This window comes from Coregonus clupeaformis, chromosome 12 (assembly GCF_020615455.1).
Source record: "Coregonus clupeaformis isolate EN_2021a chromosome 12, ASM2061545v1, whole genome shotgun sequence".
Taxonomy (NCBI): Eukaryota; Metazoa; Chordata; class Actinopteri; order Salmoniformes; family Salmonidae; genus Coregonus; species Coregonus clupeaformis.
This window is the reverse complement of record NC_059203.1, coordinates 31,059,289-31,084,581: the sequence shown is the minus strand read 5'-3', so window position 1 is coordinate 31,084,581 and position 25,293 is coordinate 31,059,289. Positions and strand designations below refer to the sequence as shown.

Here is a 25,293-nt window from a genome sequence, read left to right as displayed (position 1 = left end):
GTGGATGGGTCACCATGGGAATGACAGTATCTGTGTAACCTCAAATGTATAATTCCTCAATACCACTGATTTAGTATTTTCATGGGACAAACTGACCACATCTCTGACCAATAGCCTTATAGTTGGTCGGGTCTCTCTACTATTAGGAATTGTGCTCTAACACCGTGGGGGATAAGATCAAAATATAATTGGTATCACTTCGTCTTGCCGACATTTGATTTTACATTTGACTTCTAAGCTATATTTTTAGCCTATTTCTTTATAGTATTGTATGTGTTGTATTAAATGTTTTCCAAATAAAATGCTGTAGTGCTCACAGAGAGGGAGTTGGAGTGGGAGACATTTGTATTTTGCCTGGAGGCTCCTGGCTGCCCACCGCTGTCCTTTTGAATGGGCTCCTAAAATCGCTAAGTCCATCGCTGACTGTGCCTCTGTTTCCAACTCGCCACTTTCCCCTGTTCCAATGGCTGTGTGAGAGCATCTCATCTGCAGATCAGTCAGCACAGGAAAGAACACAGCAGCATGCTAGTGTGATCTGGTTGCTTATTGGGCAAATAACATTATCCCTTCCTGTCTAGCAGCTATGTAGGCCTAGCTCAGCCATCCTAGGTTGATATCTCAAAAGTACAGTACCATCTGCAATGCATTTGCCATGGCCGCAGTTTAGGGTGCCATAACATCAACATTTGGGCTCAACTAGTGCTGATAGCAAATTCTCCAACTCATTTAAAAGGCATAATAAGGTATGCATAGATAGGGGTCCAGGGATTTTTCTCTCTGGTAATTATCCTCAGCTTCGCTCACTGGGAAACTCGTTAGGTTAGTTGTATCAGGCTCAGAACTGAAACTCTGGCTCACTTTGTCTCCGTTTCGGCTCAAATTAATTAGACTGAGCCGACACCAGAGCTCATGTGGAGGTGTATTCTGACAGTAGCTTTTTTTTCGGAGTATCATTATTTCCAGCTGTTGTCGTCACTTTAGTAATGCTCAGCACATCCCAGGGATTGAGGAATTGATCCACTCAGACCTTTCAAATAAACTCTGGATTAAATGTGCTTGTCTCCTCTTCCTGGTTGGTTTGTTGTTGTGAGGGAGGGAGGGTGGGGAGGGAGGGGGGATTCTGGGAATTTAATATGGATAAAGTAAATTTTGAGTGTTGAGTTCTCTCTCTATTTAGCTTGTTTGTCTTCCTAACCTATAGCCCTCAACACACCCATCAAGCACCTTCTAGAATCTAGTTACACACAAACATGGTCCTTTTTAGTTTTTATTGTCAGATAGTCATATTTAGTATTTAATATTGAGAATACCAAACTCTTTTAAGCCTAATATAACAAAGATATTTTAAATAATGCCTTCGGGGGAAAAATAGATTTATAACATTGCGGGTAATACCATTGCATCAAGAAATATAGATTTATCATGATGTTTTAAGAATAAACAATATACAATATTTCCCATTGTCCATCATTAAAGAAATACTAATGGAATGAACAATGTCATTGTTATGCGGTTTTCATCCGACATTGAGGGAGAGTATTTTATTGAACTCCTGGAAGTGATATGGAGCGAATGCCCGGTTCTAAGGTATGGGATTGGGGGGGTTTCTTTCTGAGATGGGGCAGGTCGGGGGAAAGGAGCGTCTTGGTGATATAAAACATTGATCAGCATTGATTTTGTGTGTCTGTGCGTGCTCCAGCCTCTCTGTCTCTCCTCCTCCCCCCTCCTCCCCCTCCTTCCATCTCACCCCCTCCTCCCCCTTCCACCTCTCCCCCTCTCCCCCTCCCCCTCTTCCTCCTCCTCCCCCCTCCAGTCCCTCACCATTCTGTTTACTCCTCTGTGTCTTTGTGGGTGGTGTTTTATTGGAGTGGAGGACGGTAAAAATCCATATGATAAATAAATATAAAAAATTAATGTAATAGTCTCAGTGTGAGGAAAAATTGGCTAGTATTAGAATAAAAAAGGTGATTGAAAGTAGGCCCTGAAGTCAACTGTAAATTATGCTTCCCCAGGATTGGTTGAAAAAGACACAACGAGGGTATACTTGGCTATAAATAGTCCTGTTTTCAGGGAACACTTGGCTGTTTACATTCAGAATCACTGCATGATTGTATTCTACTGTGAGTTTATGTCTGTCAAAAACTATTGGTGAACATGGTGAGCTGGAAGAGCTGGCAAGCAAACAAACTTTTCTCCAGGCAATATCTACACTGAACAAAAATATAATCGCAACATGTAAAGTGTTGGTCCTGAAATAAAAGTTCGCAGAAATGTTCCATACACACAACAAGCTTATTTCTGTCAAATTTTGTGCACACATTTGTTTACATCCCTGTTAGTGAGCATTTCTCCTTTGGCAAGATAATCCATCCACCTGAAAGGTGTAGCATATTAAGAGCTGATTAAAAAACATGATCATTACACAGGTGCACCTTGTGCTGGGGACAATAAAAGGCCACTCTAAAATGTGCAGTTTTGTCACACAACACAATGCCTTGTCTCAAGTTTTGAGGGAGTGTGCAATTGGCATGCTGACTGCGGGAATGTCCACCAGAGCAGTTGCCAGAGAATTGAATATTCAGTTCTCCACCAATGTCGTTTTAGAGAACATGGCAGTACACGGCCCCGTGTAGCTCAGTTGGTAGAGCATGGTGCTTTCAACGCCAGGGTTGTGGGTTCGATTCCCAAGGGGGGCCAGTATGAAATTTGTTTATAAAAAATAATAAAAATGTATGCACTCACTAACTGTAAGTCGATCTGGATAAGAGCGTCTGCTAAATGACTAAAATGTAAATCCAACCGGCCACCATGTGTATGATGTTGTGTGGGTGAGCGGTTTGCTGATGTCAATGTTGTGAACAAAGTGCCCCATGGGGTTATGGTATGGGCAGGCATAAGCTACGAACACAATTGCGTTTTATGGATGGCAATTTGAATGCACAGAGATACCGTGAAGAGATCCTGAGACCCATTGTCGTGCCATTCATCCGCCGCCATCACCTCATGTTTCAGCATGATAATGCACGGCTCCATGTTGCAAGGATCTGTCCACAATTCCTGGAAGCTGAAAATGTCCCAGTTTTTCCATGGTCTGCATACTCACCAGACATGTCACCCATTGAGCATGTTTGGGATGCAATTGATCGACTTGTATGACAGCGTGTTCGAGTTCCAGCCAATATCCAGAAACTGCCATTGAAGAGGAGTGGGACAACATTCCACAGGCCACAATCAACAGCCTGATCAACTCTATGCGAAGGAGATGTGTCGCGCTGCATGAGGCAAATGGTGGTCACACCAGATACTGACTGGTTTTTCTAATCCACGCCCTTACCTTTTTTTTAAGGTATCTGTAACCAACAAATGCATATCTGCATTCCCAGTCATGTGAAATCTATAGATTAGGGCCTAATTAATTTATTTCAATTGACTGATTTCCATATACAGTGGAGGAAAAAAGTATTTAGTCAGCCACCAATTGTGCAAGTTCTCCCACTTAAAAAGATGAGAGAGGCCTGTAATTTTCATCATAGGTACACGTCAACTATGAGAGACAAATTGAGAGAAAAAAAATCCAGAAAATCACATTGTAGGATTTTTAATGAATTTATTTGCTAATTATGGTGGAAAATAAGTATTTGGTCACCTACAAACAAGCAAGATTTCTGGCTCTCACAGACCTGTAAATTCTTCTTTAAGAGGCTCCTCTGTCCTCCACTCGTTACCTGTATTAATGGCACCTGTTTGAACTTGTTATCAGTATAAAAGACACCTGTCCACAACCTCAAACAGTCACACTCCAAACTCCACTATGGCCAAGACCAAAGAGCTGTCAAAGGACACCAGAAACAAAATTGTAGACCTGCACCAGGCTGGGAAGACTGAATCTGCAATAGGTAAGCAGCTTGGTTTGAAGAAATCAACTGTGGGAGCAATTATTAGGAAATGGAAGACATACAAGACCACTGATAATCTCCCTCGATCTGGGGCTCCACGCAAGATCTCACCCCGTGGGGTCAAAATGATCACAAGAACAGTGAGCAAAAATCCCAGAACCACACGGGGGGACCTAGTGAATGACCTGCAGAGAGCTGGGACCAAAGTAACAAAGCCTACCATCAGTAACACACTACGCCGCCAGGGACTCAAATCCTGCAGTGCCAGACGTGTCCCCCTGCTTAAGCCAGTACATGTCCAGGCCCGTCTGAAGTTTGCTAGAGTGCATTTGGATGATCCAGAAGAGGATTGGGAGAATGTCATATGGTCAGATGAAACCAAAATAGAACTTTTTGGTAAAAACTCAACTCGTCGTGTTTGGAGGACAAAGAATGCTGAGTTGCATCCAAAGAACACCATACCTACTGTGAAACATGGGGGGTGGAAACATCATGCTTTGGGGCTGTTTTTCTGCAAAGGGACCAGGACGACTGATCCGTGTAAAGGAAAGAATGAATGGGGCCATGTATCGTGAGATTTTGAGTGAAAACCTCCTTCCATCAGCAAGGGCATTGAAGATGAAACGTGGCTGGGTCTTTCAGCATGACAATGATCCCAAACACACCGCCCGGGCAACGAAGGAGTGGCTTCGTAAGAAGCATTTCAAGGTCCTGGAGTGGCCTAGCCAGTCTCCAGATCTCAACCCCATAGAAAATCTTTGGAGGGAGTTGAAAGTCTGTGTTGCCCAGCGACAGCCCCAAAACATCACTGCTCTAGAGGAGATCTGCATGGAGGAATGGGCCAAAATACCAGCAACAGTGTGTGAAAACCTTGTAAAGACTTACAGAAAACGTTTGACCTGTGTCATTGCCAACAAAGGGTATATAACAAAGTATTGAGAAACTTTTGTTATTGACCAAATACTTATTTTCCACCATAATTAGCAAATAAATTCATAAAAAATCCTACAATGTGATTTTCTGGATTTTTTTTTCTCATTTTGTCTGTCATAGTTGACGTGTACCTATGATGAAAATTACAGGCCTCTCTCATCTTTTTAAGTGGGAGAACTTGCACAATTGGTGGCTGACTAAATCCTTTTTTCCCCCACTGTATGAACTGTAACTCAGTAAAATCTTTGAAATTGTTGCATGTTGCATTAATATTTTTGTTCAGTATACTAAAATAATTCTCCCATTAAGAAATGCTGACTTCAGTTGCTAAGTCGTCGTGTGTTGTACATGCTGGACGAAAAGGCTCATTCTCTCTCTCTCTCTCTCTCTTCCTCTCTCTCTCTCTCTCTCTCTCCATCTCTCTCTGTCTATCTCCACACACCATTAGCGTCTCTGAATAGCTAAGCCCCGTTCTACTTCAGATATCTCAGATAGAAGAGTCAGTTGGTGATTCGATGGGACTGTGAGCTGCCTTGCTGAGTATGTCACCCCTCCAGTGAGCAAACAGCACACGGCAGACCTGAGATCAGTGTGTGTCCCCAACAGGGGTGTGTGGATCTGAGTGTTTGCACAGTAAACGTCCCAAATGGCACTTTATTCCTTTTAATGGATAGGGGAGAGGGATATGTGATATAAAAAATTTATGCACTCACTAACTGTAAGTCGCTCTGGATAAGAGCCTCTGCTAAATGACTAAAATGTAATATAAAATGTAAGTAGTGCACTAATAAGGGAATAGGGTGGCATTTGGGACACAACTCCATCCACTGAGCAGAGCACAGCAGGTCTCAGGTCTGTGGGAAACTGTGGCTGAGTGTCTTTGCTGTGCCACGGCGGCAAGTGGCAGCTCTCCAGATGGCTGCTGGGGAGCGTGGAGGCCACAAGGCTGAAAATCCCATCAAGTCCCAGTTCCAGGCCCGTGCGTCGGAAAGATGAAGCGCACCAGCGCGCCATTGGACAGACACAGCAAAACCCTGACACGTCCTCTTCATGTCCCTCTTTCTTTCTTTCTAAATAATTTTCCCTCCTTCTTTTTCTTCCTTCCAGGAGAAAACTGCAAGCCCAACAAGCCAGAATACGTCACAGTGTTGGCCCAGGGTCTGTGCCCTCGCTTGTTAAATAAAGGAGTTGACTGGCTGATTGATAGACCCTCACCAGTCCCTGCCCCTCACACATTTCCCAGTTCGCCTTAAATAAGAATCCTTTGTTGGGCAGCCTGGCTTGGGCGTTTGTTAAATGTAGAGTTTGATGGATGGCACCAATTTTACTCCAAACTCAGATGAGCCCCCTAAGCTCCTCCACAGGTAAACCCCCTGTGCGCGAGAGGACAGGAGTATTCCAAAACGGTGTCAATCACACCAAAGCCCACACCGCCGCAACACAATGTTTCAATTATTCCTTCTTGGAATCCAACATCCCCTCCTGCTCCTTGGTCCCCTAGTCAGAGGAGAGAGCCTCCAACCCTCTTATCACCGAAGCGCCCTCTTTATATTCCAAATACTTTTTTTGATTCACAGTTTTCTCCACTTCAATCACCCTGTCTAGTCTACAACACGATCCTCCCTTCCTTACCCCATTGTGCCACACGTCACACCAACCTCGGAGTGGACAGATGCTGCTGTCGTCCAAATAGGCCGTCTTCCACACCACGGCGCACGGCTGTATCTGAAAGGCATGGTTTGAGATCCGTAGAGGCCGGCCCGGCCGGGGCTTTGTCAGTCTGCTGCCGTGGTTAGGAGACAGACAGGCAGGCAGGTGGATAGAAGAGATAAACAGATGCGAGCCCACGGTCACCAGTGTGTCAGGTTCATTTGTTACCTGGAAGGACAGACATATTCCCCTCAGACGGGGCCACAGCAGCACCAGATGGGAGGTCAGTCCTGTGGCAGAAAAAAATACTTGGTTTAAGGATAAGGATTTTATTGGCTGTGGGCTTTTATTTCCCTTGTGGAGCGTCTGAAGCAGCCAATACACCTAAGCACTCACAAGACTTATCCAAGAACTGTTGCTCTTTTGAACTCTTCTCTCTGCCACTCCTCCTTTATGTCAGTTTTTCCACTGTCTTCTGTTTTCTTTTATGAAATTAGCAAAATGTGATACTAACTCTCTTTTCACATGTAGTAAACAGTGATTATTTAACACAACATAGCAGTCATTTGATAGGCTACGATACATATTTCACTGACAGGACACAAGTCTTCCTTTAAGTCTTGAGCAATATTCTTCACTCTCAAGTGTCCTTTTCCTCTTAATTATTATAATTTTTTGTCATTTAGCAGACGCTCTTATCCAGAGCGACTTACAGTACTGAGTGCATACATTTTCTTTGTACTGGTCCCCTGTGGGATTCAAACACACAACCCTGGCGTTGCAAGTGCCATGCTCTGCCAACTGAGTCACAAGGGACCATGTAACTTATAGGGATGATGCATAAGGATCAACAGAAAAACTGACTATGAATACACACTGAATACGGACTACAAAAGCAACCAGATCAGAAACCCCTCTATGAAACCAGCTGGTTGCATCCCTCATGCATATCTAGTACCATGAACATCCACATTACTGGACAGAACTGGTTTGAACATCACAGGGAGCGTTCCATCATACTGAATGGCCCACTGAACCAAACGGCTCCACCATCAATGTAATTCATTAGGTGCATTTTAATATCACGCTATAGCCATCGCTATTGATTAGCAAAACTAGATTAGATCAATGAGTCTTGCATAAACCTCATATATACAGACCTGGGTTTAAATACTATTTAAAAACTTTTATATACAGTCGTGGTGAAAAGTTTTGAGAATGACACAAGTATTTGTCTTCACAAAGTTTGCTGCTTCAGTGTTTTTAGATATTTTTGTCAGATGTTACTATGGTATACTGAAGTATAATTACAAGCAGTGGCGGCTCCTGAAAAAATTCTCAGGAGGGGCAATTTTTCTGATGATTTAGGTGACCTACACACATTTAAAGAAAGATATGTCCAGCAACAACATGAAGACAGGGGCAGCATATAAGTCAATACCAGAAGCATTTATTGACTGATCTCAAAAGTGTTGGCTTACCAGGGTTGGTGGAGCCCTCAGTTTCATCTTTGCCTCGCAAAGCTAACTCAAACACTCCGCAAAACTTCACACACTGGATTAGCCGGCTGAGGATGTGGCGGTTCTTGCTAATGTCGTAGTAAATATATTTGTTATAGTGAATATGGAATATGATATGTTGAGTAAAATGTTGTGCTAAGATCTATTTAGGTCAGGAGCTGGTTATAAGTTCTGTTCCTATCCAATAACAATGGACAAAAGGGTCCTATCTTGTCAGCCTTGTCAGCAGGTGGCCAAGGACAACACCCACGCCATAGGCCTCTCAGTTCTTCCAACTCACGAGTTCTTGCTCTGAGGACACACACACACACAAACACACACACACACATCATCACTGTTAAACACACACACACACACACACATCATCACTGTTAAACACACACACACACACACACACACACACACAAAAAATCCCCTCTCTTAGGCTGAACATTTGAAGACAGAGAACCCGACTCAGAGCCAATGCAACAGTGACAGTAGCCTGCAGGGGACCTCGCCCAACTCATCAGGACCAATCAGAAGATCAGAACTACTAGATTGAACCTACTTCATTTATTGCATAAAATGTCTGCACACAATGTTTCGGGCTCTCTTCAGATAATAATAATAATAATAATAATAATAATAATATGCCATTTAGCAGACGCTTTTATCCAAAGCGACTTACAGTCATGCGTGCATACATTTTTGTGTATGGGTGGTCCCGGGGATCGAACCCACTACCTTGGCGTTACAAGCACCATGCTCTACCAGCTGAGCTACAGAAAGTGGATACTCATGGATGCGCATTGCAATTGTAAAATGTCAACACAATTGGAGACACCACGTCATTTTTGGAGACATGTTATTGACAGTAAACTATTGTAGATGCGACTGCTAACTAAATAAAACATTTTAGCTGGCTAGCTAATCATCTTAGCTAAATGTGGGGCAAACAATTCAGTTATTTACCGTTAATTTGAGGGATTGGGGTGAAAGAAATCGAGTTACATAGTGATACTTTACGATATACTGTATTGACATTATCGCAATATTTTAGCGCTAGTTGGCTGTACCTGCACCAAAACACCATTATTGTTCCTTCATAGCTTGTTCTCAATCTTTTCACATTGGGAGCAAATTTGTTTTCAGCACTTTTATTTCCATGACTGATCAAAACTCGTTCTCATGGCTTTCTGATCCCTCTGCAACAGACATATGGTGCGCAATAAAATCACAGTATCGAATCGCAATACGTATAGAATCATGAGACTCGCAATGCTGATGCATATATCTTATCGTGAGGTTCCTGGCAATTCCCAGCCCAAGTTCATTTGCCACAACAAATCTCTTCGCTAGCAAACGCGATGTCTTCTCCAAAACGGCAATGTGTCTCCAGCAATGTTTACTTTTTTGACGTTCTATGGCATCTCCACTTTCCAAGCATATATGACCACATGTAATATTTTGGTAAGTGATGCAAATAGTGAACTATGTAGGGCCAGGATGTAAAATATATGTAGCTGCAGCAATTTCTCTTATCTGATATGGTAAGTAATGGGGCTTAATTTATAGCTCCCTAAGAGTTTGACGAACGGGTCCGTGAACGCGATTCCAGATATATTTACCTCTGAATAAACTGCCTTTATTACACCATATCCACATCCAGTAAACTTGTGATTATCAACACTAACCTCATCGTTGTGTCGGCGGACAGCTAGCCTGTATCCCTCGTCATCCAGTTGAGTGAGTGGCAATGTCTTTTTCGTTCGTACCAATTTTTGGAAAATCCTCGGGTGTAGGACTTTCCGCCTTTAGTAGAAACCTGTTGAATTATTAAATTTGGTCTGGGAGGTCCTAATTGTTTCGTTGCCAATTTATCTTCATTTGTTCGCGAATCGCCGACAAAAAGGAACTTCTTTCAAACAATCCACTCTTTTCTCAGTTACGTTCATGGTTACGTAACGTATGACGACAGCGTAAGTGCAAGCCCACAGACACCCATTGAGATTGTATTGAAGGCTCTGAAATTTGAAAAAAATAGATTTTACATGGGAGTCTATTACAGACTTCTGGGCGATTTTCAACCTGACTGAAATCGCCCCAAAAGGGGGGGGAGCCATTTGAAGCACGACTTTAGCCTGATTCGACATTTAGTGGCAGTGTGGCACTGTGGCAGATCAGACGTATAGATTACAACACTGATAACTACTGTTGCCGTGATATAATTGATTAGAAAAAAAATCCCTTCCTTTTCCCGTTTGGCAGTGCGTCGCCCATATCGCCCTATTGAACAGGCCGCCCCTGATTACAAGCATTCCATAAGTGTCAAAGGCTTTTATTGACAATTACATTAAGTTTATGCAAAGAGTCAATATTGCACTGTTGACCCTTCTTTTTCAAGACATTTACATTTACATTTTAGTCATTTAGCAGACGCGCTTATCCAGAGTGACTTACAAATTGGTGCATTCACCTTATGATAGCCAGTGGGACAACCACTTCACAATATATATATATACATATATATTTTTTGTGGGGGTGGGGTAGGGGGGGGTAGAAGGATTACTTTTATCCTATCCCAGGTATTCCTTAAAGAGGTGGGGTTTCAAGTGTCTCCGGAAAGTGGTGAGTGACTCCACTGTCCTGGCGTCGTGAGGGAGCTTGTTCCACCATTGACAGAGCAGCGAACAGTTTTGACTGGGCTGAGCGGGAACTGTGCTTCCGCAGAGGTAGGGGGGTCAGCAGGCCAGAGGTGGATGAACGCAATGCCCTCGTTTGGGTGTAGGGACTGATCAGAGCCTGAAGATATGGAGGTGCCGTTCCCCTCACAGTTTCGTAGGCAAGCACCATGGTCTTGTAGCAGATGCTAGCTTCAACTGGAAGCCAGTGGAGTGTGCGGAGGAGCGGGATGACGTGAGAGAACTTGGGAAGGTTGAACACCAGACGGGCTGCAGCATTCTGGATGAGTTGTAGGGGTTTAATGGCACAGGCAGGGAGTCCAGCCAACAGCGAGTTGCAGTAATCCAGATGTGAGATGACAAGTGCCTGGATTAGGACCTGTGCCGCTTCCTGTGTAAGGCAGGGTCGTACTCTGCGAATGTTGTAGAGCATGAACCTACAGGATCGGGTCACCACTTTGATGATAGCGGAGAACGACAGGGTGTTGTCCAGGGTCACGCCAAGGTTCTTTGCACTCTGGGAGGAGGACACAACGGAGTTGTCAACCGTGATGGCGAGATCATGGAGCGGGCAGTCCTTCCCCGGGAGGAAGAGCAGCTCTGTCTTGCCTAGGTTCAGCTTGAGGTGGTGATCTGTCATCCACACTGATATGTCTGCCAGACATGCAGAGATGCGATTCGCCACCTGGCAATGATTTCAAGACCTCTGCAATCTGCCCTGGCATGCTGTCAATTAACTTCTGGGCCACATCCTGACTGATGGCAGCCCATTCTTGCATAATCAATACTTGGAGTTTGTCAGAATTTGTGGGTTTTTGTTTGTCCACCCGCCTCTTGAGGATTGACCACAAGTTCTCAATGGGATTAAGGTCTGGGGAGTTTCCTGGCCATGGACCCAAAATGTCGATGTTTTGTTCCCCGAGCCACTTAGTTATCACTTTGGCCTTATGGCAAGGTGCTCCATCATGCTGGAAAAGGCATTGTTCGTCACCAAACTGTTCTTGGATGGTTGGGAGAAGTTGCTCTCGGAGGATGTGTTGGTACCATTCTTTATTCATGGCTGTGTTCTTAGGCAAAATTGTGAGTGAGCCCACTCCCTTGGCTGAGAAGCAACCCCACACATGAATGGTCTCAGGATGCTTTACTGTTGGCATGACACAGGACTGATGGTAGCGCTCACCTTGTCTTCTCCGGACAAGCTTTTGTCCGGATGCCCCAAACAATCGGAAAGGGGATTCATCAGAGAAAATGACTTTACCCCAGTCCTCAGCAGTCCAATCCCTGTACCTTTTGCAGAATATCAGTCTGTCCCTGATGTTTTTCCTGGAGAAAAGTGGCTTCCTCGCTGCCCTTCTTGAGACCAGGCCATCCTCCAAAAGTCTTCGCCTCACTGTGCGTGCAGATGCACTCACACCTGCCTGCTGCCATTCCTGAGCAAGCTCTGCACTGGTGGTGCCCCGATCCCACAGCTGAATCAACTTTAGGAGATGGTCCTGGCGCTTGCTGGACTTTCTTGGGTGCCCTGAAGCCTTCTTCACAACAATTGAACCTCTCTCCTTGAAGTTCTTGATTATCCGATAAACGGTTTATTTAGGTGCAATCTTACTAGCAGCAATATCCTTGCCTGTGAAGCCCTTTTTGTGCAAAGCAATGATGACGACACGTGTTTCCTTGCAGGTAACCATGGTTAACAGAGGAAGAACAATGATTTCAAGCACCACCCTCCTTTTAAAGCTTCCAGTCTGTTACTCTAACTCAATCAGCATGACAGAGTGATCTCCAGCCTTGTCCTTGTCAACACTCTCACCTGTGTTAACGAGAGAATCACTGACATGATGTCAGCTGGTCCTTTTGTGGCAGGGCTGAAATGCAGTGGAAATGTTTTTTGGGGGATTAAGTTCATTTTCATGGCAAAGAGGGACTTTGCAATTAATTGCAATTCATCTGATCACTCTTCATAACATGGAAGTATATGCAATATATGCAAATCATAAAAACTGAGGCAGCAGACTTTGTGAAAATTAATATTTGTGTAATTCTCAAAACTTTTGACCACGACTGTACTTTGAGCGTTTGCTTTAGCCTGCCTGGAGTGCCAGGTTGGACTGGGTTCACAATTTTCAGACTTTTCTATTGGTTCCATTGAAACAGGCAAGCTCAATCAAGCACAGCTAAAGTATTTGAAATATTTAAAATAGTATTTGAACACAGTTCTGGTTCTGCCTAGCCTCACTAACCCAACGACTCAGCCCAGCCGACATCACTACTTTAGGCTCTCTGCAATCACTCAAGGCACTAAATGCAGTGTGTTTTTCTGCTCTTGATTGAGATTAACTAAAGAATTAGCTATTCAGAAAAGAAATATGGGAGTGTATGCCTCGTTACCCCTGGCTCTTTAGTCCGGGTTTAGAAAGCATGGCCCACTTGACTTTGATTTAAGCAAGTTTAGGGGTGCTCGCAGAAAAGTCATCAATCCCACACATTTGCATGTGTATCAACCTGAATTTTGTTGCTCTGTATGATGTCTCACGTGGTGAATTACATGCTGTTCCTTTCACATGAGTGCAAAAGCCACGGAGCCAAGATGACTACTGTTCAACCCACCCAAACTATTTCACATTGTGTTGTTATGGCTATGGGCCTCTTGGAGTGGGCCGGTCCGATAAAAGGCTTTTAACATGAAACCACGAGCAAACACAGCCTATGGGCAAGGGCCAATGTTATTCACAGTAGGACAGACAGACCCGAAAGGGGAGTTTGGTGGGGTGGTGCTTGAGTTGAGACACACTGGCCCACGATCAGAACAACTGGCACCTCTCCTCCGCAGATGGGCACACAGGTGGGGGAGGGAGGGTATGGGCCCTTGCCAGGTTTGTGTCCTCCGTGTTGCTCATTGTGTCTATGGATGTGTGTGTGTTCCAAGTGTTTTCTGTTGCCTTGTTGCTGGTCACATCTGAACTGTGGTCCACTCACTGTCTTCCTTTCTGAAGCTGTAATATGAATCTACACTGCACTCCAGTGGACAACACAGGTAGTGCCACATACTTAATGATTAATAAATAAATGCTGTGGGGTCTTTATCTTCTGTTTTGCCATGTTTGGTTTAGAAGACTACATTCTAACTAAGTTTTGAGTGAATGTTTAATATTTGTTTAAAATGCAGCAAATACAACAGTTGTTACACCTTGTGTTGCTACTTGTGGGAGAATTGGCTATATCCATCATTTATAATGTATTTATAGTGGTGTGTATCATGGTCCAGTTACTTTTTTATCCTGCTGGAGCATGGAGGCACAGGGTTATTATAAATCATAGAACAGATACCTGTATCAACACTTTTCAATCTGTAAGAAGTCTTTTCACCTATGATTGCCTTCATATTAAATATGGATATTCACCCATCCTTGTTACATAGGCCTCGAGGCCCTCTTTTAGATCAACATTTGGTCTTCCCCCGTCAACCTTCATCCAAAAGTAAAATTGCTTGTCTATCTTTTGTGCTATTAAAAAAATTAACAAAACAATCATTGCATAAAAGCAAACTTACAATAGTATTGATTTCCTGAAACATACAGACAGCAAATCGATGTCTGTGTCTCCTCAGCGCAGGCCATGACAAACAAAGTGGAGTCGCTCCAAGGCACGTTCAGCGGTGTGGACTGTGGTGAATTCACCATCAAACCAGACCATTGCTGTCATAAATGGTCAGTATGTTTGTAAGTCTAAAGAGCAAATGTACAATCACCTCGCTTTCCCCAATTTGGGAAATAAAAGAATAGTTATCAATTAAATATAATTTGACATTTACCAGACGCTTTTGTATATCAAGTCATCCTGTTTATCTAAGATGTTCTCTTATTGTGGTTACCCTACCCATCCATCTTCACCATCCCCTCACTCCGTGGCCCTCCCCTCTAGTCCCAAACTACGAGATTATGTATTGATCCGAGGCAGCCTCCATGTAACCTGTAGAATTGTTTCATTGCTTTTCCATTATCAGCCCATGATGAGCTGGGTCACTGAAAGCTACAAAGGTGTCTCCCTAAGGGGATCTTATTCAACGGTGAACTGTGGACAAATCTGCTTCTTCTAATGGCCAATTCTTCTAAGGTTGCAGAAGGTTGGAGGTTTGATCATTCTGTTGGCGAATGGACACGTATTACTGTACCATTCAAATACAAAGGCAGATAATTGACAATCATTCATTTTAATATTATTTGCCACAAGGTAAACATAAGAGTAAAACAATTAACACAGTAAAAAAATTCCAGCAAATTAAAGATGATCATTGTACATTTTAGTCATATTAATTAACACAATCCAGGCTATGCATTGAAGACAAAAGGCAACATGACTTCCATCGTATTGTTCCTAGAAATACAGGGTTAATTGGAGTTGCTACTAATCACAAAAACTGAGTTAGTGTGACATGTCAACGTCACAATGAAAGGCAACTGTGGCAATACTGTACCACAGTCATCCTGTGAGGAGAACATCCCCTTGGCAACTACACTGAACAAAAATATAAACACAACTTGTAAAGTGTTGGTCCCATGTTTCATCAGCTGAAATAAAATATCCCAGAAATGTTCCATATGTACAAAAAGCTTATTTCTCTCAAATGTGTTTACACCCATGTTAGTGAGCTGAGGACTATTTCTGTCTGTAATAAAGCATTTTTTGGGGGAAAAACTCAGTCTGATTGGCTGGGCCTGGCTCCCCAGTGGGTGGGCCTGGCTGCCAATTGAGTGGGCCGATGCCCTAAGGCCCACCCATGGCTGCACCCCTGCCCAGTCATGTGAATTCCATAGATTGGGGCCTAATTAATGAATTTAAATTGACTAATTTCCTTATATGAACTGTGACTCAGTAAAATCTTTGAAATTGTTGCATGTTGCATTTATATTTTTGTTCAGTATATATTAAAACCTTCTCAATATGATAACATAAAAGCATTAGCATACTTTTGATTTATTTTGTAATTAAAGAATACAACCATGTCTGTAAGCATTTTCAACAAAGCTGCTGGTGGTCCTTGAAATGCAGCATTAGGATATATACACTGCTCAAAAAAATAAAGGGAACACTTAAACAACACAATGTAACTCCAAGTCAATCACACTTCTGTGAAATCAAACTGTCCACTTAGGAAGCAACACTGATTGACAATAAATTTCACATGCGGTTGTGCAAATGGAATAGACAACAGGTGGAAATTATAGGCAATTAGCAAGACACCCCCAATAAGGACTGTTTTTGCAGGTGGTGACCACAGACCACTTCTCAGTTCCTATGCTTCCTGGCTGATGTTTTGGTCACTTTTGAATGCTGGCGGTGCTTTCACTCTAGTGGTAGCATGAGACGGAGTCTACAACCCACACAAGTGGCTCAGGTAATGCAGCTCATCCAGGATGGCACATCAATGCGAGCTGTGGCAAGAAGGTTTGCTGTGTCTGTCAGCGTAGTGTCCAGAGCATGGAGGCGCTACCAGGAGACAGGCCAGTACATCAGGAGACGTGGAGGAGGCCGTAGGAGGGCAACAACCCAGCAGCAGGACTGCTACCTCCGCCTTTGTGCAAGGAGGAGCAGGAGGAGCACTGCCAGAGCCCTGCAAAATGACCTCCAGCAGGCCACAAATGTGCATGTGTCTGCTCAAACGGTCAGAAACAGACTCCATGAGGGTGGTATGAGGGCCCGACGTCCACAGGTGTGGGTTGTGCTTACAGCCCAACACCGTGCAGGACGTTTGGCATTTGCCAGAGAACACCAAGATTGGCAAATTCGCCACTGGCGCCCTGTGCTCTTCACAGATGAAAGCAGGTTCACACTGAGCACGTGACAGAGTCTGGAGACGCCGTGGAGAACGTTCTGCTGCCTGCAACATCCTCCAGCATGACCGGTTTGGCGGTGGGACAGTCATGGTGTGGGGTGGCATTTCTTTGGGGGGCCGCACAGCCCTCCATGTGCTCGCCAGAGGTAGCCTGACTGCCATTAGGTACCGAGATGAGATCCTCAGACCCCTTGTGAGACCATATGCTGGTGCGGTTGGCCCTGGGTTCCTCCTAATGCAAGACAATGCTAGACCTCATGTGGCTGGAGTGTGTCAGCAGTTCCTGCAAGAGGAAGGCATTGATGCCATGGACTGGCCCGCCCGTTCCACAGACCTGAATCCAATTGAGCACATCTGGGACATCATGTCTCGCTCCATCCACCAACGCCACGTTGCACCACAGACTGTCCAGGAGTTGGCGGATGCTTTAGTCCAGGTCTGGGAGGAGATTCCTCAGGAGACCATCCGCCACCTCATCAGGAGCATGCCCAGGCGTTGTAGGGAGGTCATACAGGCATGTGGAGGCCACACACACTACTGAGCCTCATTTTGACTTGTTTTAAGGACATTACATCAAAGTTGGATCAGCCTGTAGTGTGGTTTTCCACTTTAACTTTGAGGGTGACTCCAAATCCAGACCTCCATGGGTTGATAAATTTGATTTCCATTGATAATATTTGTGTGATTTTGTTGTCAGCACATTCAACTATGTAAAGAAAAAAGTATTTCATAAGATTATTTCATTCATTCAGATCTAGGATGTGTTATTTTAGTGTTCCCTTTATTTTTTTGAGCAGTGTATAACTTTAAAACAGTTCAGCAAGATACTGAATGACAAAATGTAAAAAAAAAAAAACTACAAGATATTACCGAAGGTCCAAAGATGTCCTTACTTATGTAATTGAAACAAACTCACTGAAACTGAAACTCATGTTTCTGTAGCTTTACTGATTTGCATTATCTTTTGCCAAATTGGCAACAAGGGATGCAAAATAGTAGCCTAGGTACCCGTCTGTTTCTGCTTAGCTAACTTAATTGGCAGCAATTTGGCGTTCTTGAATAGCACAGTTCAGTAGGCCTACCTCCACCAGCAATATGTAACCACATAACCACGTTTAATTACACAGTAGCTTTTTGTAGTTGTGTGTAGAAAGAAACCACTTCAAAGTGTTGTATATGCATGATTCTGGCTAAGAAAAAACCCAATGAAATTTATTGACATCATTTACTGAGAATATAAAAAAGGCATCTCCAAGGCTATCCTCCTACAGGAAAAGGAATTGAGTGTCACACAAATCTGTAAGAAGCAACAAAAAAAATTTTTTTTCAAAAGTAGAGAAGTTTTCCCAATCCATCCTTTGTGGCCATGAGTCATACATTCATTGCTATATCAGTGTGTACCTATCTCTGACTAACCATACATTGATACTTTACTCGTTTTACTCTTTTGAAACGCACATTGTTATAAAACTAGCTTTATCATAGTCCTCACTGTTCACACCATCTCATGGAGAAGAACAATGTGATGCAAGCAAATAGAACTGCAAATCAGACTGCTTGACTATGGTGGTGGGAGACCCTCACAATAACTCTCCCACATACAACAATGTAATCTGTCACTCTAATACACATCTACCTGTTCCAGGTCACATAATGCTGAACGTGCATAGATAAGCCTTCGCCCTCTGGCATATTGTGGTTTTGGCCTGAATGCTGTTCACTAGAAAAAAATATCATAAAGGTACTTAATATGAAAATGAACCAAAGCAGTGGTTTCATCTGCAATGACAGTCCCTGCAAACTATGTTGCTATTTCACATGTTTTTGGCTCGCATACAACATCTCCTGTCATGGGTAAAGAGACTGTACTCTGAAATGTAAAGGGAAGTCTTTCAGCATCTTGAAGTTTTTGTTTTGTATGTACCAAAAGTGGAAAACACAGGCTAGTTCCAACAAGTCTTTCAGGAGACCATATATCTACTCTTGTAAGGTAATAGTGCTAGAAATAAATATATGATGACGGTCTAGACTAAAAGTTGATTTTAGAACTGCTAAAAATAAGCAGGGATGTTATGGAGAAGCTTCTGCCAGTAAAAGCACAATGACCCTAGGTGACCTAAGAGTTGACATTACCGCGACATGGTGAATCACATGTACACAGGTTCAATCTTTAAAGTCTCCAAGGACTGGCTAACAAAACAACAGTAAAAACATTTAGCAATATAACAATTACAAACAATAGTGACATTCAAATATCTGTCAGAAGTATAATTCATGCCGTCATAAGCCATGCTGAACATTTTTGCTTGTATTAGGATACAAAAACCTATAGTATTTGTTAAATGGCATTTAGGACAGTCTGGATGGATATTTGGCATATACTGTTACACACAGTGGTTGCAGTTCACAGTTCAGTTCACTCCGACCTCATAGCATCTTACATGTTGGATTATTTAATTATTGCCTGCTTAAACATAAATTGAATAGCACCTATTTCAAGTCCTCTCAATGAAGCCTGAAATGTCAAGACTGTATTTAGCCAAAGGTTGAGGGTATAATATTACAAGAATGACACCAAAGTAAATGGATAGTTTGTCACTTAAGACTACAAGACTGAGAATAGTAATTAAGCTTCAAGCACTCAAAAATACATGTCTAATCACCTACTTCCATGTCAAGAAGTGAGTCCCAGTATGTCTGAGCGGCTTGTATGAGTGGAGGCTTGGAGATGCTAAACGTGTTTATGTTAATTAACGGTCAATTACCGTGAGACCAGCAGGCTTTTGCATGACAATAACCGGCTGACAAAATGTCATGACCGCCAGTCCTAGTCCCAGATCTCACCCTATTCCCTATATAGTGCACTACTTTTGACCACTACATAGGGAATATTGATTGATAAAATGTGTTAGACCATTTTTTAAAATATATACATAAGGGCGCTGCAGCCGGTGACGCCTCCACATACAATTTAAGAAAATCATCCAGGATAACACAATAAAGCTTAAAAGCTTATTTTCATTGTGGTCCTTTTGAGAGTGCCATTTGGGAAGCAGACAAGGTGAACACAACAGGGGAAATATGACATCCAACTTCCTCAGAAAACTCTTCAGGTGAAGAATCTCATGTGCAGCTTCTTTTGGTTTCAGAGTGGCGAGAACCTTAACAGAACAACCACTGATTGAACAATTACACACTGTATTGTTAAATGCATTGACACAGTAATAACAAAAACATCAGCAAAACAAAATTAGAAAAAAATCATTAACATACGTAAGTATACAAGGCATTTTCACGTCACAATATACATCTTCCCTTCTTAGTGTGTTGACTCATAAATAAGACATGAAAGCATTCAAATATCAGCCTTTAAAAATGTCAGCCGATGACTATTCTGTTAATAGTTGAGACTGTTATGTCATGCTGAATAAATTTTGGGGTTATATGTCTCTCATGATACATAATTTATCTACTTTCCAGAGGAGGCTGGTGGGAGGAACTATAGGAGGACAGGCTCAATGTAATGGCTGGAATGGCATAAATGGAACGGTAAACACATCAAAGACATGTTTGACTCCATTCCATTAATTCCATTCCAGCCATTACAATGAACCCATCCTCCTATAGCTCTTCCCACTAGCTTCTCTGCTACATTCCTGGTTTATTGCAAAGGCACATGTTTGAGCATGCAGGAAAGGTTTCTCCTTGATCATTCTTCAATAATAGTGATTCTAAATTTACAAGAACACAAATGTGGTGTGACGCCTGACTTCAGAGAAAATACTATAAACAAATTCACGCAGCCCCTAACCTGTCCAGCCTTCTTCACTAAACCCAGACAAAATAAGCAATTTCATCAAGATCTACTGGGTAGTCTGTAAGGTGCAGAGGCTCCTTAATATCAAACCGTTCTCCCTTGTAGCTCCGCCAGTGTCCAGCCGGGAGATAGATGTCCCTCTCCTGCTTTCCAGGCTCCAGTACTGGCGCCACCATGAGGTCATCCCCTATCAGGAACTGGGAGTCAATCTTATAAGCAGTCTCGTCGCCAGTGGCGATCCACCACAGAGGCCGTATGATGGGGTCTCCCGTGTCCAGCACCTCCCCAGCCAGTTCCAGAACCCGTGGGGCCACTATGCTCTCATGGATAGCAGTGTACTTCCGGGCGATCTCCACCACCTCGTTATCGTACTCCCAGGGGGGGATGGAGAACTGCATGGAGGGCATAAAAGCAGACAGCTCCAGCCAGCGGATGTAGAGCTCACGGTCTGGTAAAGTGCGCTCGCCATCAGTGCGGTTCAGATATGCGTTGCCACCGATCATGTCCGGTAGGATGAACTGGTAGCCGAGAATGCTGATGGTAAGCACGGTGGGAATAAGGGACTTGAGGCCTAGCTCGTAGCCCCAAACAGAGTCCCGGTCAATGGGCCTGAAGAAGCAGGAGATGTTCTGGGACTGGTAGCCTGAACGCAGCTCGGCCCGCTCATTGTAAGGAATAGCCATCTCGGTGTAGCGACGGGTAAACGTGCTAGGGTCGCGAAGGGGTGTCTTTGTGCTGAATTGCCAGGGCAGGTAGTTTGTCTCGCCTGCGTCCAGCTTGAAGGAGGACACCCCGTACTTGGATCGTAAGGACCGCAGGTGTGAGGCGAACCAATCACGGGCCTCTGGGTTGGTAAAGTCTAGAATGCCCCCGATGCCGTTCCACCAGCTTACCAATGCCGGAAGACGACCTGTAGGTTCTCGGACAAAAAGCCCTCTTTCCACACAGGTGTGAAAATTCTCAGAGTCATAGTTGACAAAAGGGTGTGTCCAGAGAGAGACCAGAAAACCGTCTGCTTTGAGCTTCTGGAACATGGCCGTAGCGTTGGGAAACTTGGCCAAGTCGAAATCAAATTCCCCATAGCGGTTTGTGTAGCGATCGTCCAGCTCCAGGTGGCTACAGTTGAAGCCATGCTTGCGGATGTTGGCCGCAAACTTCAAAAGTTTATCTTGGTCTATGTCAGTCTTGTGTAGTGCCCACGTGGACCAGATCGGATGGCGGAACATGGCTTTGGAAGGCACCTTGTTGGGCTTGTTGAAGTATCTGCGCACCATGTACTTATGAATGGATGTGACGTCCAAGCCCACACAGACTCTGTAGCTGAGTTCAGCACAAGGTGCCTCACCAGGATTTGGCTTGTAGGGGGTGTCATGGTACCTTGCCTGGAAGTACATGGTCTTCTCTGTGTCGTTCCAGCCCAGATGAAAGGGCACAGAGTCGTTGATCTTAATGGCCGTGGCATTGGATGAGAGCCAGTAACGTTCCAAGATGCCCCCAAAGCCGTTTCGATTGGAGTAGATATCACTGGTGACAAAGGGTTTGGGTGCCTGCTGCCCGGAGATGGCGATAGGCCAATGCTGTATGGCAGTCTCGGCTCCACCATACCAGTGCGAGACGTTGTAGGTCATGGCGTGCTCCACGGGCAGGCTGGGAACCAATTCTTCCCAACGCACACGGTAGCATTGGACTGTATTGTCGAATACTGTCTGGATGAAAAACTTGAGTTTCCGATCACTGGTGCGCCCACAGCTCAGTATCTCCCCCTCCTTAGAACATGAGTCTAAGTCCAGGGTGCCAGACCTGTCATTCAACATTTAGAGAAGAATGATCAGTTACATCACATTTCTTTGCATTCAAGTCTCAGGCTATATTCATGTTAGAGCAGTTGATTTATGATTACATTTGGCACTTTAAAATGTAATTACTTGATTAAGCTTATAATTGTTTTTCAGATCAAATCATGACTAGTTTGATTCTTTTTAAAGGGGTACTGTACCAGATTAGGGGGCAAGCCTGCTTTCTATTCCCCAGTAGATTAATGTTTCTGAATTGGATACGGGTATATACTAGAATAAATTCTCAATCACAGCTAACACACTTTCCACAATGAGTAATAGTAACTGTTGGTTAATGAATACTGATTTATGCTGTCCTATTCTGAAGCAAATTACAAACCTGAAAGACATCCTGAAGACAATAGCCCCTGCCTGGTTGCGAATGATGTAGCCATCCTTGTTGAGGTCCAGAAGTTCTGTCTTGAGCAGTTCAGCCTTGCGCAGAGAACCAATGTAATAGCACCATGCGGTTACCGCAGCAATCACCAGCACCAAGCCTAAGACACTTGCTACAACTAAGGGCCGAGCGTCCCTTTTCAGTTTCTGTTTGATGGGTGTAGCGTTGGTAACTGTGCCCCCTGCACCTCCTGGTACCACTTGGTACATTGTGGTTATTGTTCAACAGTCCCCCAGTGAAATGGGTTGTAAGGAATCCCTTAAATTGGTGAAAGTGTCTTTAAAGTAAAGCAGGAGTCCCCTGATTGATACACCACAGTCACAACACACAGTTCTTCCTTCTATATGCAGAGACTTGTATGAGGCATGGCCTTGCAGACTGCTGAGGAAATTTGTCTTGGTTATTTCTTCAGTAGACGTTGCTCTCTTCCCCCACTCTTTTCATCTGTTTACCTGCCTGAATGAAAAGAAAGATAACCGGCTTTTAGATCAAACGTCTCAAGTCAAAGTTCACCCTAGCAGTTCTTCAGATCTAAAATCACAGAGGGGGAGGGAGGGAGAGAGTTTACTTGCTGCTGACCCTCTCTATAAATAAACCACTCACCCATTGTTTGAAATAAAAAAGAAAACGTAAAGAAGAGAATATATTCACTATCTCTACAATCACTATAGGAGTTTGCCCTGCAGCAATACCAAAATGTTTGTTTGGTTCAAACACAGACCTAATTTGTATGTAAGCAGGTAGATTTTGGAGTCGATGCAGGGCGAATTCAGGCCTACTCTGGGTCTTTTGTTCTAAAACCCCACCAAAGCCAATGAGAGGCACACATACAAAACATCCTGTCCCACTAAGTCAATATAATGGTAATCATGGAACCTTTGCCCACATTAGTGCAACTTAAGGGAAATGTGTAACCAAAGCAACAACTCCACTCAGCCATGGGGTAGGTGGGAATCATTATCAAACCAGGGGCTAAGAGCTTGGCAATGTGCCGACTCATATGTAAACACACAGAAGCTTCAAACAGACAAAACCTCAAGGGTCTTCCCAGGTAGGCCAAAACTAAGCAGACAGGGTGGTTCTGGGTAATTACATGGCTGATGTTAGAGAGGGAATGGTGGAGGGAGGGAGGGGGAGGGGAGGGAGGGGGGGGGAGGGAGGGGAGGTGGTAGGGGGGGGGGGGGTCGATAATTGTAGTTAATTAGCAATCGAATGGTCTAATTCTGTGTTCAACCAGCCTTGCTATAGATTTTAACCTCAACGGGAACACCAACCAATCTTGAAGGGTAAGCAATGGATTTAACATTAACAGGATGTGGCTGCCAGTCACAACATAGCATACATGTGATAGCCAAGGTGATAACAAAAAAATGCATGAAGTAATGTTTTTTGGTCAATGGTCTGTGAAGGTTAGGCCTACTAGTTGTCATTTCAGCTGATTTGCTATCAGCTAGGCTTGTGCAAATGTCTGTGTGAAATAAACAAAGTGCTGACACGAAGCGCGAATGTTTCACAAGATATAACATTTACATTTTAGTCATTTAGCAGACGCTCTTATCCAGAGCGACTTACATGAGCAATTAGGGTTAAGTGCCTTGCTTAAGGGCACATCGACAGATTTTTCACCTAGTCGGCTCGGGGATTAGAACAGCAAGGAATTGTGTGTGTTTATTTTAGTAACCCAACACTAAATATAAAATGTCCATTTATTAATTGAGTGAAGAAAAGGTATCTTACCATACAAACCTCAACCCAACTAGTCAACTTTGTAGTACCCATGATATATTTCTTTATCGCTCCAGCCAGGCATAAACCGTTACGCAACTTGAAGAGTTTGACACAGTACGCAGGGCAGTCATCGACAGTGCTAAGTAGCTATCTTACAACTAAAACAAACAAAAAATATCTGTATAATATCATTAATATAATGGGTGTTTGATAGGAAAATGCACTGCAATAATACTCACCGTTCTGGGTAGCGAAATATCCTCTTCCCAGCACACACAACTTTGCTGGCATAGTTCCCCATGCTCGGGAGGGGTATGGTTGTATCGCGTCTCTGGTCGAATTGCGTGCGCTCACAAAAACAAGGCTCCTCCCGAGCATGGGAAATGTAGTTTCAGTGGTGACATTTATGAACGACGTCTAAACGTGTACTAAACTGATTTAACCATTCATTCAAACGTCGGGTAATGGGCGAATTGTAACAGCGTTTGTGAAACACTGACATCAAAATGCTATCGAAGATATTGAATTCGCAGTGACTTGTATTCATGAATGCCAAGGGAAGCCAGGATCCCCTCCCCCCACATTAAAAAAAAAATCATTTAGGTTTTCGTCTCTCAATAGCTAAATTTCCATCCAATTGGCGACAGATTTTCATGCAAATATTCTAAAATCGGCATAAAAACAATATGGGCAAAAAACAAACCAAAATTCATTTGACTTCTTCTGTTAAAATCACAAAGTCCAATCAGATCCCTACACAAGCTCAGGAGCCTGGGAGGGTGGTACTTCTTCTGTCGCCAGTACCCCTTGCAGGTCTTCCACTGAGAATTATTTCAGGCGCAATAACTTTTCTGCCGGTTCAATAGTTTGACAAACATTCACTAATATTTGGGCGTATCCACTACCATATCATCAACACTAGCGCCACAATTCTTTCGATTGCCCATAGGAGATTCTATAACCTGCCCTTACTTTTGCCACCTTGACCTCATTCACCCTTACAGGGCACTCCAAGAACTCTGGATCA

General features: G+C 43.6%; 1 protein-coding gene and 1 non-coding gene across 4 annotated transcripts; one reads left to right on the top strand and one right to left on the bottom strand.

The window, feature by feature from the left end:
- The first annotated feature begins 2,621 nt into the window (after nt 1-2,621).
- trnae-uuc lies at nt 2,622-2,697 on the top strand. Its single transcript has one exon. It is a non-coding gene; the product is annotated as a tRNA-Glu (tRNA).
- Nucleotides 2,698-19,307: 16,610 nt separating this feature from the next.
- LOC121578196 (myogenesis-regulating glycosidase) lies at nt 19,308-24,708 on the bottom strand. Of its 3 annotated transcripts, none has more exons than XM_041892388.2 (3): nt 24,506-24,708; nt 22,482-22,994; nt 19,308-22,106 (listed from the first exon to the last, which is right to left on the bottom strand). In XM_041892388.2, exons 2-3 carry the CDS (start codon nt 22,745-22,747, stop codon nt 20,318-20,320), a joined length of 2,055 nt encoding a protein of 684 aa, XP_041748322.1. In that variant the 5' UTR covers nt 22,748-22,994; nt 24,506-24,708; the 3' UTR covers nt 19,308-20,317. The 3 variants fall into 3 exon arrangements, with proteins under 3 accessions (XP_041748322.1, XP_041748323.1, XP_041748324.1); XM_041892389.2 differs by having other exon boundaries at nt 22,482-22,990; XM_041892390.2 differs by lacking the exon at nt 24,506-24,708 and adding an exon at nt 24,276-24,339.
- Nucleotides 24,709-25,293: the final 585 nt, after the last annotated feature.

Coding starts and splice junctions, on each gene's coding strand:
- LOC121578196 (XM_041892388.2), bottom strand. CDS start 22,747: ATGTACCAAGTGGTACCAGGAGGTGCAGGGGGCACAGTTACCAACGCT. Junction 22,107..22,481: donor GTCTTCAGGATGTCTTTCAG/GTTTGTAATTTG, acceptor GTTGAATGACAG/GTCTGGCACCCTGGACTTAG.